Genomic DNA, 15,528 nt, shown 5'->3' on the forward strand with positions numbered 1-15,528 from the left:
TACCCCCTGATCAACTTTATTCTGGGATTAAGGCAATGACTAAATCCATGTATAAATTAGAAAATGAAAATATCAAATTAAAAAATGAAATTTTGGAAACAAAAAGAATTTTAGCAAAATCATGTCTTATAGAGGATTTTGATAAATTGAAAATTGAAAATGAAAAACTAAAAGAAGAAATAGAAAGATTGAAAAAAATATAAAAGTTCAAATATTTCTACTTTTAGAAATTATAGAGGTTTAAATTGGTATTATAGATTTCATCAAAGTCAAATTAGAAATATATCAAAAATCTATGTACCTAGAAAATACTTGGTTAACCCTGTAGGTAGGAACCTTTACTGGGTTCCAAAAACCTGTTTAATTTAAAATTAGACTTAGCATTTTCAGCAAGGAAATTAAACGACTAATTTCATTATGAGGCTTTGTCTAAGGAAGTGGTTGTTGCTCCAATAACCAAGAAGGCCTAGTGCCTCGCCACGACCTGGAAGCCAAGTATCGAAATAAAAAGTTTAATTGACTAACTGAAAAAGCATTAATTTAATTTACCTAATGCTTTAAAAGAGTTATTCAATGTGTGTTAGAAAATATTTAAAATTAATTTATAATTAAAAAAAAAATTTGGAAAATAATTTTTTTTAATTGACTTAGAAAATTTCTGAAAATGATTGACTTAGATTTTTTTTAATTAACTTAGAAATTTTTCTATGAATATTGTCTTATACATTTTTCCTTTGAAAATTGCCTTAGAAATCTTTTATAAAAAATAACTTAAAAATTTTTGCCTTACAAATTAATATTAATTGCCTTAGAAATTTTTTTTTATGAATATTCACTTAAAATTTTGTTTACCTTAGACTTGTTTAAAGAACCCCTATTTTTAATGTGATCAAAGGGGGAGAAGAATGTTAAGTCTAGGGGGAGGTATATAAATTTTTTTTTATGAAATATCTTTGGACTTAATTACAAATAAATTGTTTTTATTGCATCTGTTTTTCCCTAGCTTAACTTGGGTTGCTCACATCAAAAAGGGGGAGATTGTTGGAACCCCGAGGTGTTTTGATGTGATCAAACAAGTTAAGCTAGGTCCTGCGTCGTTTAACCCTTGTGTCTAAGTGTGCAGGAGCTTAGGAACACAGGAAGTCGAGCGGAAGACGCGGCTAACGAGAAGGAAGGCACGGGGAGAGAGCCGACGGGTTCGGTGCGTCCGAGGGACGAGATGACCGCGGAAGAGTACACAGGCGGACGAGAAGAACGTGCGCGGCGTTCGAGGGACGAGAAACCGGGAAGGAAGACTGCTCGAGGAAAATGCCGGAACATGGGTTCGGGTGAGCCCTATTCCGGAAGGCCGAGATCACCCAAGCAAACGGAGCCGGAGCGAACAGACCCGGACCGAGATGAGCTGGATCAAGATGAGCTGAACCGGAGTCGAAAACTCAACTTAAGTTGACCTTAGGGCTCCGGGCGCCCGGAATCGACTTTTCAACAGGATCGAGTTTTGACTCGATCCGACCGTTGGGGGATAAAATTTATCCCCCCAAGGGCGCCCGGAACCCTTCCAGGCGCCCGGACCAAGACTATAAATATAGCCTTGGTCCAGAAGCAATTATCAATCAAGAACAACTACTTGTAATCCAGTGCTTTCATTTGTGTTATTTCTTTCTGTGCTTTCAACGCTGTAAGAGGCTACTCCGCCTAGAGGAGAATCAATTAGTGCGTCTTCTTTGCCTTGGATTAGCAATCCTCTGATTGCAAACCAAGTAATTCCTCTGTGTCTATTTTCTGTTTTAATTAGTCTTTGCCTTTTTAATTACAAGTTCTTTTAAGTTAGTTGAATATCCGAGAAGGGTTTTTGGTTTTATTTTGTAGGGCAATTCACCCCTCCCCTCTTGCCGGCCTCCAAAGGGACCAACAGGCTTTACGCTTGTGCTCTTCGATAATTTCATTATTTTTACTTTGACATCTAACACTATCTGCTAATATATTGGTCAGTTCATCCCATCCTCATCCCATCTCCATCCATCCCATCCCCAAAGAATCAATGTAAGAAGGAAGACACCCTCCGATGGTCAAAATTCTCTGATAACCAACAAAATAAGAAAAATAAATAAATAAAAAATTAAAGTGTGATCCTATATAAAAGTTAGAGAGATGGTGTGTTAGATGGATGGTTATATGATTCATCGCGAGAAGATTTTTTAATTGAAAAAATTCTCTGACAAACGATTATTAATTTCTGACAGGTTATTATGATTCTCTGATAATATTATCCGTCAAACCTTTAGCCGACCAGATGTACATTATTTGGACAGATTGATACATAAGAGGTAAAACACTGAGTCCTGTAAAATCGTTCGGCTATATATTGTGATGTTGAGGATTGATTATGAAGTGAAAGATAACCAAGTCTCATAGGTCTGACCGATTCTATGACTGACCGTCCATATGCTGCGATACTTGCTTCTGAAGAATGGGGAATGAGCCCTGAGAGATTTGATCGGTGCTTTAAGCCGATCATCCTTGCACTTGTGCATGAAGTAATAGCCTAAACTCTGGAAGTTCGTGATAGGACCTTTGCGTCCGACTAGAAAAGGGGTGAATAGTCTTTTTTCAATTTGATCTACAATTTATTAGCGGAAGCACAAAAGAAATAATGAAATGGAAAACAATAAGAAAACAAGGCTAACTCCTCAATTTATTTGGTCTCCATCACCTTGAAATGACTAATCCAAAGTACACATACTCAATCAAACTTCATTATAATCTTCTCCTTTTCAATCCAAGAACGAAGGTGATCTCTTATTATTTAAAAAATATCATTTAACTCTAATTTGACCAAAAGGTCAGATGTAAGAAATCGTAAAAGATACTGCTGTCTCCGGAAGAGCCATCGCCGCCGTTACTATCTCAACCAGGTGCTGCTGTCTCTGTACCGACGAGTAGCTTCCCTTCTCGTCGGCTTCCAAAACTGTTGGATTGCCAACCAAATCAACGGACAACAAAGCCGGACTTCTTCTTTGGATCCACAGCTACCGACCACAAGGTTGAAGCTCCTCTCCTTCACAATATGCAGAAGCCAACATCATGTACAAGATAAGTTATTTTACTTTAGATGTTAAATACTCAACGACATCAAGGAGGCCAAAAGCAAAGTTCAGACCGATGTCAGATTTGTCACATCGTTGGTCATACTGAAAATCTATGCCTTAAAAGACTTGATTGGTCTCGGATAAAATGTCAACTTTGTCTTGGGAATGGACATTTTGGTATTCAATGTCCTAGTCAATTTGACTCAAATTTCATTGGTGGTCCTACCGTCTCAAGACAACCATCTATTTCACAAGTATGTGGTAAAACCCCAGAGTTTTCATCTACTGATTGGTATATTGACACTGGAGCAACTCATCATGTCACATCAGATTATAATATCCTTACAGACGTAATGTCATTTTATGACTCAGATATGGTTCAAGTATGCGATGGTTCAGGTTTGCAAATTGCTAATCTTGGAAACACATATGTTCATTTATCTAATCGAACTTTTCACATGCACAATGTCTTTCATGTTCCATCTATCACTAAAAATTTACTTTTTACACGTCAGTTTTGTCTTGATAACAATATCATTTTTGAGTTTCATCATAATCATTATCTTATAAAGGATAGAGGAACAAATGCTATTGTGTTTTATGGGAGAATCAAAAATGGCCTCTACTATCTTCAGAGTTCTTCAATCAAAGCTTTTGTTGGTGAACGCACAAATAAACCAGCTTGACATGCTCAACTTGGTCTGCCTTCCCTTCATATTGTTCAGTCAATCATCAATAGGTATGGTTTACCTATTTCCATTACCTTCTCTCCATCTCATTCATGAAGGACCTGCATGGAATCTAAAAGTCATAAACTACATTTCTCCTCATCTGATCATGTTTCTAATTTTCCACTTGAAATAATTCATTTTGATGTTTGGGGCCCTGCACCTATTTTGTCTAATCAAGGTTTCCAATATTATGTTACCTTTATTGATCATTTTAGTAAATATACTTGGCTCTATTCTATAAGAAGGAAATCTAATTTATTTTATATATTATGTAATTTTCAAATTCAAGTTGAACGATATTTTAATCGTAAAATACTCTCTTTTCATTCTGATTGGGGAGGCGAATATCAAGCTCTCCATCGTCATCTTGTCTCTTGTGGAATTATTCATCGAGTTTCTTGTCTTCACACTCCAGAACAAAATGGTTCTGCTGAGAGAAAACATAGACATATAGTTGAAACTGCCTTAGCTCTTCTTCATCATGCATCGGTTCAACATAAATTTTGGGATGAAGCTGTTAGCACTGTAGTATATCTCATAAATCGACTTCCTACTTCATTGCTCAATCATAAGTGTCCTTTTGAACAACTTTATAATCAAACCCCTTATTACATTTTCCTTCGAATTTTTGGTTACACATGTTCTCCATGGTTACACCCCTATTCTAAACACAAACTTGACTCTCGTTTACTACAATGTGGTTTTCTTGGTTATAGAAATTTGCACCATGGTTATCGTTGCTTGCATATACCAATAGGACAAATTTATATTTCACAACATGTTACTTTTGATGAGTCTCTATTCCCTTTTTCGGTAGTTTTTTCGATCTCTTCTCCAGATACAAGTGACACATTCTTAATGCCACCTATATTGTCAGAAGTGATGGCATCCTAGGTCCTGCTCCAGGGTTCTCTAATAACTTCCCTATACCATCAGAATCACCTCAGGTTGCTGCTCCAATCTTGGAAGCCTTGTCGATTGAAGATAATATGCTCTCTAGTTCTGGATCCTCGGATAATGCAAGTCCGTCATCTACATCACCAAATCAACCTACTTCCTCGTCGCCATCAACAAGTGATTCAGATGATATTGCTCCTCGTCGCATGCTTCCCGTTAGTGATATTTATGAACGTTGCCCACCAAATGCAACTCGATATCCCCTTCCACGAGTTCTAGTGGTCTCTTCAAAATCTATTAAACTAACTTGTTTTACACAAGCAAGCAAAGATCCAAACTGGTGTAGTGCAATGACTACATAATTTGATGCACTTCTTCGCAATGGAACATTAAGTCTAGTTCCGCGCATTCCCTCAATGAATGTTGTGGGTTCTAAATGGGTATTCCGTCTTAAGCATCGAGCTGATGGTTCTCTTGAACGGCACAAAGATGGACTTGTAGCTAAAGGATTTAGTCAACAACCAGGTATTGACTTTAATGACACTTTTAGCCCAGTCATCAAAATTACATCTGCCATACTATTATTATCAATACCTATTAGTTTTAATTGGCTTGTACGACAATTGAACATTTCAAATGTGTTTCTCCATGGTCATCTTGAGGAAACTTATTTATGGAACAACCACCTGGGTTCATTCATCCACAATTTCCATCTCATGTTTTCCAACTTAAGAAATCCTTATATGGTCTTCGACAAGCTCCTCGTGCATAGTTTCATCGACTATCTAATTGGTTACAAGCTCAACAATTTTCTGGATCAAAGACTGACTCGTCTCTTTTTCACAAATATAATGATGGATCTATGATATTTTTTCTTATTTATGTGGACGACATTCTGATTACCGGCAATAATCACAAGGGTATCACAACATTATTAAGTCTTCTCAATTAAGAATTTCCTAATCGAGATTTGGGTATTGCTTATTTTTTTCTTGGTATTGAGTTTATTCCACATGAGGATGACTATCTTCTCTCTCAGAGCAAGTACATTACTGGACTTCTTCAAAGAGCCAAAATGGATGGAGCACATCCACTCTCTACACCAATTGCTATAAACAACTCTCCAACTTCATCGTCTCCTGCTCTGTCTGATCCACAGATTTATCGAAGTATTATTGGAGCCTTACAATATGTCACTATCACACGCCCTGATATTACTTTTGCAGTAAATCGTGCTTGTCAATTCATGCATGCTCCAACTAAACAAAATTAAGATAATGTAAACAGAATACTTCGTTATCTCAAAGGTATTATTTTACATTGTCTTCTTTTATATCGCCAATCGTCTCGAGATTTACATGCATATATTGATGCGGATTGGGCAAGTTCTCCTGAAGATAGACGCTCTACTAGTGGATATGCAATATTTATGGGACGAAATCTTATCTCATGGAATTCGAAAAAGCAACCTACGGTATCTCGTTCAAGCACTGAGGCATAATATGAAGCTATAGCAAATACAACGTCAGAAATTTTTTGGCTTCAATCACTTCTCTCTGAACTTCATCTTGCATCAAATATTGCACCAAAAATTTGGTATGACAATATTGGAGCAACATATCTCACAGCAAATCTAATCTTTCATGCTCGTACAAAACATATGAAAATTGATTTTCATTTTGTTCGTGAACGTGTGGCAACTCAGCAGTTATCCGTCTCTTATATTTTTGCTGAAGATCAAATTGCTGATATCTTTACTAAGTCATTATCCAGACAATGTTTCAACAAGTTAGCAAGCAAACTCAACGTCAAAGATCTCCCGTTAAGTTTGTTGGAGGGGTAAAAGAGATAAAAAGAATTAACAGAATTGACCGGATCAAATTACCAAATCAAATCATATTAGTATTTGGATTATTCTAATAATTCTGTTATAATTATTTTCAGAATTATTTTTAAAATTATTTTTAGAATAATTCTGTTATTTATTAATTGGTCAATTGACCAACTACTTTGTGAACATTATATATTATATTGTTCTTATGACAAACATCAATGAACAATAAATTTTATTATTTTTATATTATTTCATACTCTCTCCCTATTCTTCTTCTTATAACACGTACTCCAAATGCTGCCCTAATAAAATATGAAGATCACAGCTAAAATCATTTGTAGGACCGGTCCTTCCTTCAATCAAACTAATACACTTTCGATAAGATGATTGATGTCAATCAGAAATTGGTGCGACAGTTGAAGAGTTTGAACGTGAATCTTGCAGTAACTTGTACTATCAGCCAAATCGGTCTCCTCATCACTTCAATGGATGCTTTCGAGTCCTTACAGATGTTGCTGCCCATTGTCGAATGTGGGTTCGACCTTTTACTCATTTGGTAGAATAGCACAAAAGTATATAAAAAATTTGGAAATAATCTTACTATTTTATTTTATCAACAACTAATTCTCAATTAATTTGATAAATCCTAAAATTAAATTACGTTAATATTATTTTTTTTTCTTTTTATACTAAAAATAATTTTAAAGTTTATTAATCAATTAAGGATATAGAGTTCGAGATTCAGCTACCATGTATTATTGAAATTTTTTTTGATTAATCAATCCATCATGTTGTCTTTATGTTATATTATTGTATGGATTTGATGTATTCTTATCAAATCCCATTTATAAGTATGGAGTACTTACTACACATGTGTTAATATAACGTTTAAGTATATGGTATATGAGAGAAAAATTATATTGAAAATGAAATAAATTGATTTTATGAACTTTTCAAAAACAGAAAGAAATAAATAAAGAAGGTAAAAGTTGAAGATTAAACAATGCTTTTGATTTTGTCTGTTCTAAATTAGTAATGCTGCCGGCGTAGATTTAATTATTCATTCCTTGTGCGTGTGTGTGTGTGCATGTGCATTCCTTTACGCTTTAATTTATTCCCTGCGCATGCATGGCTTTACACTTTCATTGTCGTGCTCGATCGATTTAATTTATTCCCTGTACATGCAGGGCTTTACGCTTGTGCTCTTCGATAATTTCATTATTTTTACTTTGACATCTAACACTATCTGCTAATATATTGGTCAGTTCATCCCATCCTCATCCCATCTCCATCCATCCCATCCCATCCCCAAAGAATCAATGTAAAAAGGAAGACACCCTCCGACGGTCAAAATTCTCTGATGACCAACGAAATAAGAAAAATAAATAAAAAAAAATTAAAGTGTGATCCTATATAAAAGTTAGAGAGATGGTGTGTTAGATGGATGGTTATATGATTGTTCGTGAGAAGATTTTTTAATTGAGAAAAATTCTTTGACAAATGATTGTTAAATGATTGTTAGTCTTTGATATGTTATTATGATTATCTGATAATATTATATTGTCCGCCGAACTTTTAGCCGACCAGATATACATTATTTGGACAGATTGATATATAGGAGGCAAAACATTGAGTCTTGTAAAATCGTTCGACTGTATATTGTGATGTTGAGGATTTGATTATGAAGTGAAAGAGACCCAAGTCTCATAGGTCCGACCGGTTCTATGGCTGACCGTCCATATGTTACGATACTTGCTTCTGAAGAATAGGGAATGAGCCCTCAGAGATCTGATCGGTGCTTTAAGCCGATCATCCTTGCACTTGTGCCTGAAGTAATAACCTAAGCTTTGGAAGTTCGTGATAGGACCTTTGCGTCCAGCTAGAAGGGGGTGAATTGTCATTCTTTAATTTGACCTACAATTTGTTAGTAGAAGCATAAAAGAAATAATGAAATGAAAAACAATAAGAAAATAAGATTAACTCTTCAATTTACTTAGTTTCCATCTCCTTTAGATGACTAATCCAAGGTATGTATAATCTTCTCCTTTTCAATCCAAAAATAAAGGTGATCTCCTGTTATTTAAAAAATATCATTTAATTCTAATTTGACCAAAAAGTCAGATGTAAGAAATAGTAAAGATAATTATATTCTTATTTTTGCATCATTTTTCTTTTATATATATATATATATATATATTTTGTAAGTATTTTTACTAAAAGATATAATAATTAATTCAATGTACTTTTCTCTTTTATTATTATTGAAAAATAAAAAAAAAGATAGGGATATAATTGAGATTTCTAGAGGATTAAATATTATTTTTTTTATAATAAAGGGGGCAAAATAGAGTTATTTTACCCTCTAAGAAAAATAGAGTTAAGTTGAAGGTTAAACGATGCGTTTTTAGCTGGCAGTAGCTGGCTAATGCCATCACCGGACAAGAAGAAAGCGATCCCCCGACAAGAAGCAAAGCGGCGACGGAAGAGATCGGATTCGCTAGTGAGAATATGTGCTGGCGTGGAATTAATTTATTCTCTGTGCATGCATGGCTTTACGCTTTAATTGTCGTGCTCGATCGCGCTAACGACTTGTGTGTTTATATACACAACAATTGTAGAACTGTAGCACTGTAGAAGTGAAAAAAAATATATATATATATATATACATGGCGCGGTGGCAGTCGCCGCCGCGGCGACAGCGGCGGTGGGCGACGCCGCCGCGGTCGGAGTCGCCGCCGCGGTCGGAGTCGCCGCCGCGGTCGGAGTCGCCGCCGCGGTCGGAGACGCCGGCGCGGTCGGAGTCGCCGCCGCGGTCGGAGACGCCGCCGCGGTCGGAGATGCCGCCGCGGTCGCGGATGAGGCCGTGGTTGGCATTGTTGCCGTTTCGACGGCCGCGGTCGCAGGCGCCGTTGCCATCATTTCAACGGCCACAGTCGCAGTCGCAGTTGCCATCATTTCAACGGCCACAGTCGCAGTCGCCGCCGTGGTCGCCGACATGGTTGCTGCAGGCACAGCTGCCGGCTCTGCAGGCGCCGCCGCCGCAGCTGCTGTCGTTGTCAGAGGACGAGGATCGACCTCATAAATACGATCAGAAAAAGTACGAAAAAGTGGCGAAGCTCATTGATGAAGAACCAACATCTGATCTTCCGAAAAGGGTGGTTGAGGAAGCGTGTAGCAACGAGGAGCCGTTGAACCTTAATGGCAACTCGGTGCTCCACGAGGTGATCGCCAGGAGGAAGACCAGCCTGGCCGTCGCCATTATCAATATCCCGGATGACATCAACAGCCGCATTAATCTCCGCCACCGGAACTACTCCGGCAACACGCCGCTGCACATTGCGGCCAGGGAGGGCGATAGCATGGTGGCGATAGCCTTGTTACGGAGGGACCAAAGCCTCGCGCACGAGAGGAACAGGTGTGTGCTAACGATATATCGAGTCGATCATCTAACGTAACCATGTACGTACTAGTGTTCACTTACCATACAGCGGGCAATCGATAGGAAGGGGGAGACGCCGCTGCACGAGGCGGCGAAGTACGGCCGCTTGGAGGTGTTCTACAGCATCATTGATTTGGTTGGCTCCGAAATAGCCAACGATCGCACCGACGACGGCTTCACCATCTTGCACTGCGCCATCATGCACTACCAGACAGGTACTCCATCGCTTCAATTCGATCACATCGATCGCTTTTATATATTTCACATTTGTAATTAAGAATATAATTAGACAATTAAGTTTATTTAATTATTTTTAAACAATTGCTAGCTAGCTACGAAATCAATCGCCAAGTCATTTAATTATGTGCAGAGGTAGCTTTGGACATCGCAACGAAATTTCCAGATTTGATATTGACACGAAATGCTGATGGGGCCTCCCCGTTGCAAATGATGGCGATCTATTTCAGAAAACCACCCGAAACTGGAATTTTGAATTCTCTTCTTCTTCTTCTTAACAATTGGAAAGCTCATCGTCCAACCCTGAAAACTGGTGTGTGTGTAGTGTGTGTGTCTATATATATATATATATATATATATATATACTGAAAATTAATTAGTTGAGATTGTATGAATGTTCTGATCGATCGCTGAATATACCAGACATTAATGGTAAATTGCCTGGTGTGTGCATGTGTTTCAGATATTCCTTTGGAAAAGAATCAAAAGATCGCCAGTTTGGAGGAAGAAGGGACAATAGATGAAGAAAGAGGCATCACAGCCGTATGAATTACTTGCATTAAATTTGAAATTGATATATATAGTAGGATTAAAATTGATATGGGTTTGGCGCTTTTCAGGGAATTATGCTCCCAGACCCAGATCGAGTAAATTGGTGGTGGCGCCTTCCTGCAGGTACTTATCATATGTACACATACATTTCGTATTTGTTGTCTATTTGTATATGGTTATGTATATTTTTGCTATCAACTAATTAATTAATTGTGCTTTTTAAAGTAATTAATACTAAATTTATTGATGCTGGGCGAAAATGTTGGATCGTCCAAGTCATTAGCAATCGACGTAGCGTACGTGAGTTTCGTTTCGTTTCCGTGAAAATTAAAAATAATTAATTTTTTAAAACAATAATTAGTAATGTAATGTTTATTAATTATATTAGTTGCTGAAATTAACACTTCAGGAAAAAGAATGGTGAAAGCGAGAGAGGAGAATATGTCAAACTACGAAATGAGCATGAAACTCCTGGAACGCTTACTCCGGCAGGCCCAAGGCTTCGAATTCTACGTCATGGGGTTCACAAGTCAAAGCTCAATCAAGCGGCCCTCCATAGCTAGAGGTAGCCATATGCGGCTTCCCAGAACAGATTCCGCTGTGTCGATTGCAGAAGAAAGTACTGATCGGCAGGACGAGGCGCCGGACGTGAAATATAGGATAAGATGGGAGGAGTCTCCGCTGATCACCGGCGTCAAGCTGGGCCTCGACGACTTCGTCATCAAAATACTCCAACTCTCCCCATGGTTAGCCACCTACGTCGATTACGACGGCACGAACGTGCTCCAGGCCGCCGTCAAGTATGGTCGGAGGCGGGTCGTGCAGGTCATCAAAGAGGACGAGCGGCTGCCGACGTGGTTGTTCACCGATCTGGAGTCCGACACCAACAACACCCTTCTGCATATCGCAGCTTCCAACAAGATCTCCGATACGGAAGCAAATCCCCTACGTCTGCAAGATGAACTCGAATGGTTTGAGGTAGCAATTATATATATATCTACAAATTAAATCTAGCACTCGATCGATCGATAAACTTATAAATTCATCATTCAAAAATAACTTATGAATGTTGATGTTGTGCTAAACAAATTAACGTCAAAAATGTTTAATTTCAATTCATAGATGCTCAAAAAGGACGTCGTTCCTTCAAACCTGTGGGACTACCGAAACAGAAAATGGATGACCGCCCAGGAGATGTTCGACGAGAAGCACGAGAGGACGCTGAAGGTGTGCAGTGACAAGCTAGCGGAGACTGGCCGAGCCTGCTCCCCGCTGTTGGCAGCGGTGGTGTTCACCTCCAGCTTCTACATCCCCGGCGAGGACAACCGGGAGAGCAACCGATTGGCCTTCAAGATCTTCTCCCACGTGTACGTGGTGGGGTTCTCCTTCGCAGCCACCTCGCTGGTCATGTTCCTGATGCTGGCCTTGAGGCCGTTCAATCAGCGGCACTTCCGGCGGGTGGTGCCATGGCACTACGTGACGGCGTGCTTCTTGCTGACCATGTCCCTGGCCGCCTTTATCATCGCCTTCGCCTGCAACATGTACCTGCAAATCTACGGCAAGCAGAGGAAGTCCCGTGCCGACTTGACGAAGCTGCTGCTGGAGCTCCTCCTCGTCCCCGTCCTCTGTGCCTTGGCGCTCTCCCTCACTGGAACCTCCTGGAGATTCAGTACCCTTAAACGTCTCGCCAAGTAATTCATGATTTCATTTGTGTGTCAAAAACTTGTTGATTTCGTGGCAATTCATGATAAGAATTGCTTTGTTTTTCTTAGTGTGGATTTGATTGGCATTGATGAGTTGTAATCATTTGAAGTAATATAATTCCGAATGATAAAAGTATTGAATTGCAATACAAATTTACGGAGGACTTTTAAAGTGATTATCCAAACAAAAGTTGAAAAAAAAATTATTTTACTAACATTTTTCACTCAATCCAAATAACCGCATGCTTCCTAATTTACTTAAGGTAGCTGATTTAACTGATGATGCAAGATTATCAAGGGATGCTAGATTATTAGCAACACATGAAATTAGCAACTTTGAATTTTTGTTAAGCTTGCATTTGGTATGATATTCTCTACAATATAAACTCGATCAATAAATCCTTACAATCTGAAACGATGCGAATTGATGTTACAATGAAACAATTGAAAGGACTTGATTCTTTTTTTGAGAATTATAGGGAAAAAGGATTTGCATAGGTGGCCGACCACAATAAAATTAAAAGGAGATTTTAATTTTAAAATCTTTCCTTATGTGGAAACCATGTTTTTAAAAGAAAGTTTTAAATTAAATCTTTGCTTTTATAGTTTCTACAAATGATTAAAAGAAAGGTTTGATATCTTTCCTTATTTGTAGTTAAAAGGAGATTTTAATTTTGGAGAAAACTTTAATCATCCACATGTTTTAATAGAGAGATTCTAATTTATAAAAGTTTCTTTTTATAACCAACCATGAAGGGAATTTTAAAGAGAGAAATTTTTATTTTAAAAATTTCCGGAAACAAATTAGGAAGTTTTAATTTTGTATTTAAACTTTCTTTGTTTGGAGGACTTGTAGGGGTCGTCCATTAAAAGAATAAAAGGAAATTTTAATTAAATTTTCCTTTTGTTCATTGGCAAAGGAATATAAGGAAGTTTTAATTATGTTTAAAACTTTCCTTATTTGCTAAGACCAAGGAATATAAAAGATAGGGTAGCGGTGCCTCACCTTACAACAACACGTCTATTATTCCTCTCTTCTCTTCCTTGGTGGTGGTCGGCCCTCATCCTTCTTCTTCCCCTATTGTTCTTCCTTGGTGGCCAACGGTTCTTCATCTCTAGGAGTTGTTGGTGGCCGGATCTTGCTAGAGGAAGAAGGAGAGATAGGAGGCTTTGTTTCTTAGCGTCCCTTGAAGCTTAGTTGGTGGCCAAAGTTCTTCATCTCAAGGAGGTTGTTGGTGACCGAAACTTACAAGGAGAAGAAGGAGGCTTGGGTGGATTCTCATCTCCGTAGATCGTCACCCACACGATGTCCGAGATAAGAAGAGGAATACAATAGAAGATCGTGAGGTCTATAAGCTACAAAGAAAGATATAACTAGTTGTCTTGTTCCGCATCATACTAGTTTTCTTTGTATGGATTTTGAAATATCAAACACAAGAGGCTAACGATTCTAGGTTTCGAATTTATGATTCAATTTTGTATTTCTTTTGTTTTTCGATCTTGTGATTCGATTGTTCTTAATGGTTAAATCTAGGGTTACTGTAAGGAGATTAAATATTGAATTTTGTTGAAAGGCTTTGTCTAAGAAGTGGCGAATGATCCCATACCCAAGAAGATCTAGTGTCTCGCCATGTTTAACCTGGAAGCCAATCTCTGAAATTAATATTTAATCAAATTTGTAACATGGGTGGATTTGGATTAATAATGTTAAGTATCATTTGCAATCCAAGTCTAAACCTCTAAGAACAGATAAGTTGAATTTGGAATCAATAATGTTTGCGATTCCAAATTTAATTTCTAAAGAACACAATAGGTTGTTAGGAGTGGTTCAGGACTTGTACAAAATTTTTGTACAGGGGAACCGGTACGATATTCCGAGTAGCAACCAACAGTTACCTCCTTTTGGAGTGATTTGACCCCGACGTTGGATTTAACTAATTTCTTTAACAAATAAGAAACTAAATTTTCTAAATTAATACTAGAAATATGAGAGCTTAAAGTTTGGTTAGGTCCTTTGGAAACAGATACGGATCCGTGGTTTCGCTTGGACTCGGTTTCTGATTCGCTCTCGGTTTCGGACTCGAACTCGGACTCGGTTTTGATAATATTTGCTTGTACCGGTAGAGCGAGAAAGCTTGCTTGTTCTTCTTCGTCGGATTCAGATTCGTCTGATGACCCGAACCATATTGCCTTCAACACCTTCCTTCTTCGTTGCCTTTGATTTAGACAATCCGGCTTGTAGTGCTCCTTCTGGTTGCAGTCGTAACAAGTAACTTCAGTCTTGACCTTCGTGTTCGTTTGAATCGCCTTTTTCTTTTTCTTGTACATCTTCCAGACCAGTTTCACGAGCTCAGCGGTAATTTCATCGTCATCATCGTCTGAGTCCGATCCTTCTTCTGACTCCGGTTCGATTCTGCGTCTTGCTTTTGGTTCATGCGCTCTGCTTGTACCTACAATCAAAGCTATACCCTTCTCGGACGATTGAGTGTTAATTTGTTCATGTAATTTAAATTCAGAAAATAATTCGTCAAGTTTAATTAAAGATAAATCCTTGGATACCTTGTAAGCATCTACCATGGATGCCCATAAGGTATTCCTCGGAAAGGCGTTTAGGGCGTACCTTAGGATGTCGCGGTTCTCCACTTTCTGTCCGATTGCGTGGAGTCCGTTGAGCAGATCTTGTATACGGGCATGAAGCTGGCTAGCCGTCTAACCTTCCTGCATTTTAATGTTATATAGATTATTAAACAGTAAGTCACGCTTACTTACCTTTGTGTCAGACGTGCCCTCGTGTAACTCGATCAACTTTTCCCACAATTCTTTGGCGCTCGAAAACGGGTCGACGCGGTTCAACTCCTCCTTCGTTAATCCACATTGGAGGGTGCAGGTCACTTTGGCGTTGGTTTCGACCTTTTTTATTGTACTTGCGTCCCAGCTCTTGCATGAAACTGTCTTTCCCGAGCTATCGAGTGGAAGCAAGATCCTAGTCTTGACGATCATTCACATCTCGAACTGGGTCTAGAGGTATGACTCCATTCGGCCTATC

At 38.4% G+C, this 15,528-nt stretch overlaps 1 protein-coding gene across 1 annotated transcript; it reads left to right on the forward strand.

Moving 5' to 3' along the window:
- Positions 1-9,360: 9,360 nt before the first annotated feature.
- On the forward strand, positions 9,361-12,568 carry LOC121968003. The gene is made up of 8 exons (XM_042518529.1): positions 9,361-9,966; positions 10,054-10,205; positions 10,361-10,540; positions 10,691-10,770; positions 10,848-10,902; positions 11,005-11,079; positions 11,189-11,757; positions 11,902-12,568. Exons 1-8 carry the CDS (start codon positions 9,389-9,391, stop codon positions 12,472-12,474), a joined length of 2,262 nt encoding a protein of 753 aa, XP_042374463.1. The 5' UTR covers positions 9,361-9,388; the 3' UTR covers positions 12,475-12,568.
- The last annotated feature ends 2,960 nt before the right edge of the window (positions 12,569-15,528 follow it).

This window comes from Zingiber officinale, chromosome 3B (assembly GCF_018446385.1).
Source record: "Zingiber officinale cultivar Zhangliang chromosome 3B, Zo_v1.1, whole genome shotgun sequence".
Classification (NCBI taxonomy): Eukaryota; Viridiplantae; Streptophyta; class Magnoliopsida; order Zingiberales; family Zingiberaceae; genus Zingiber; species Zingiber officinale.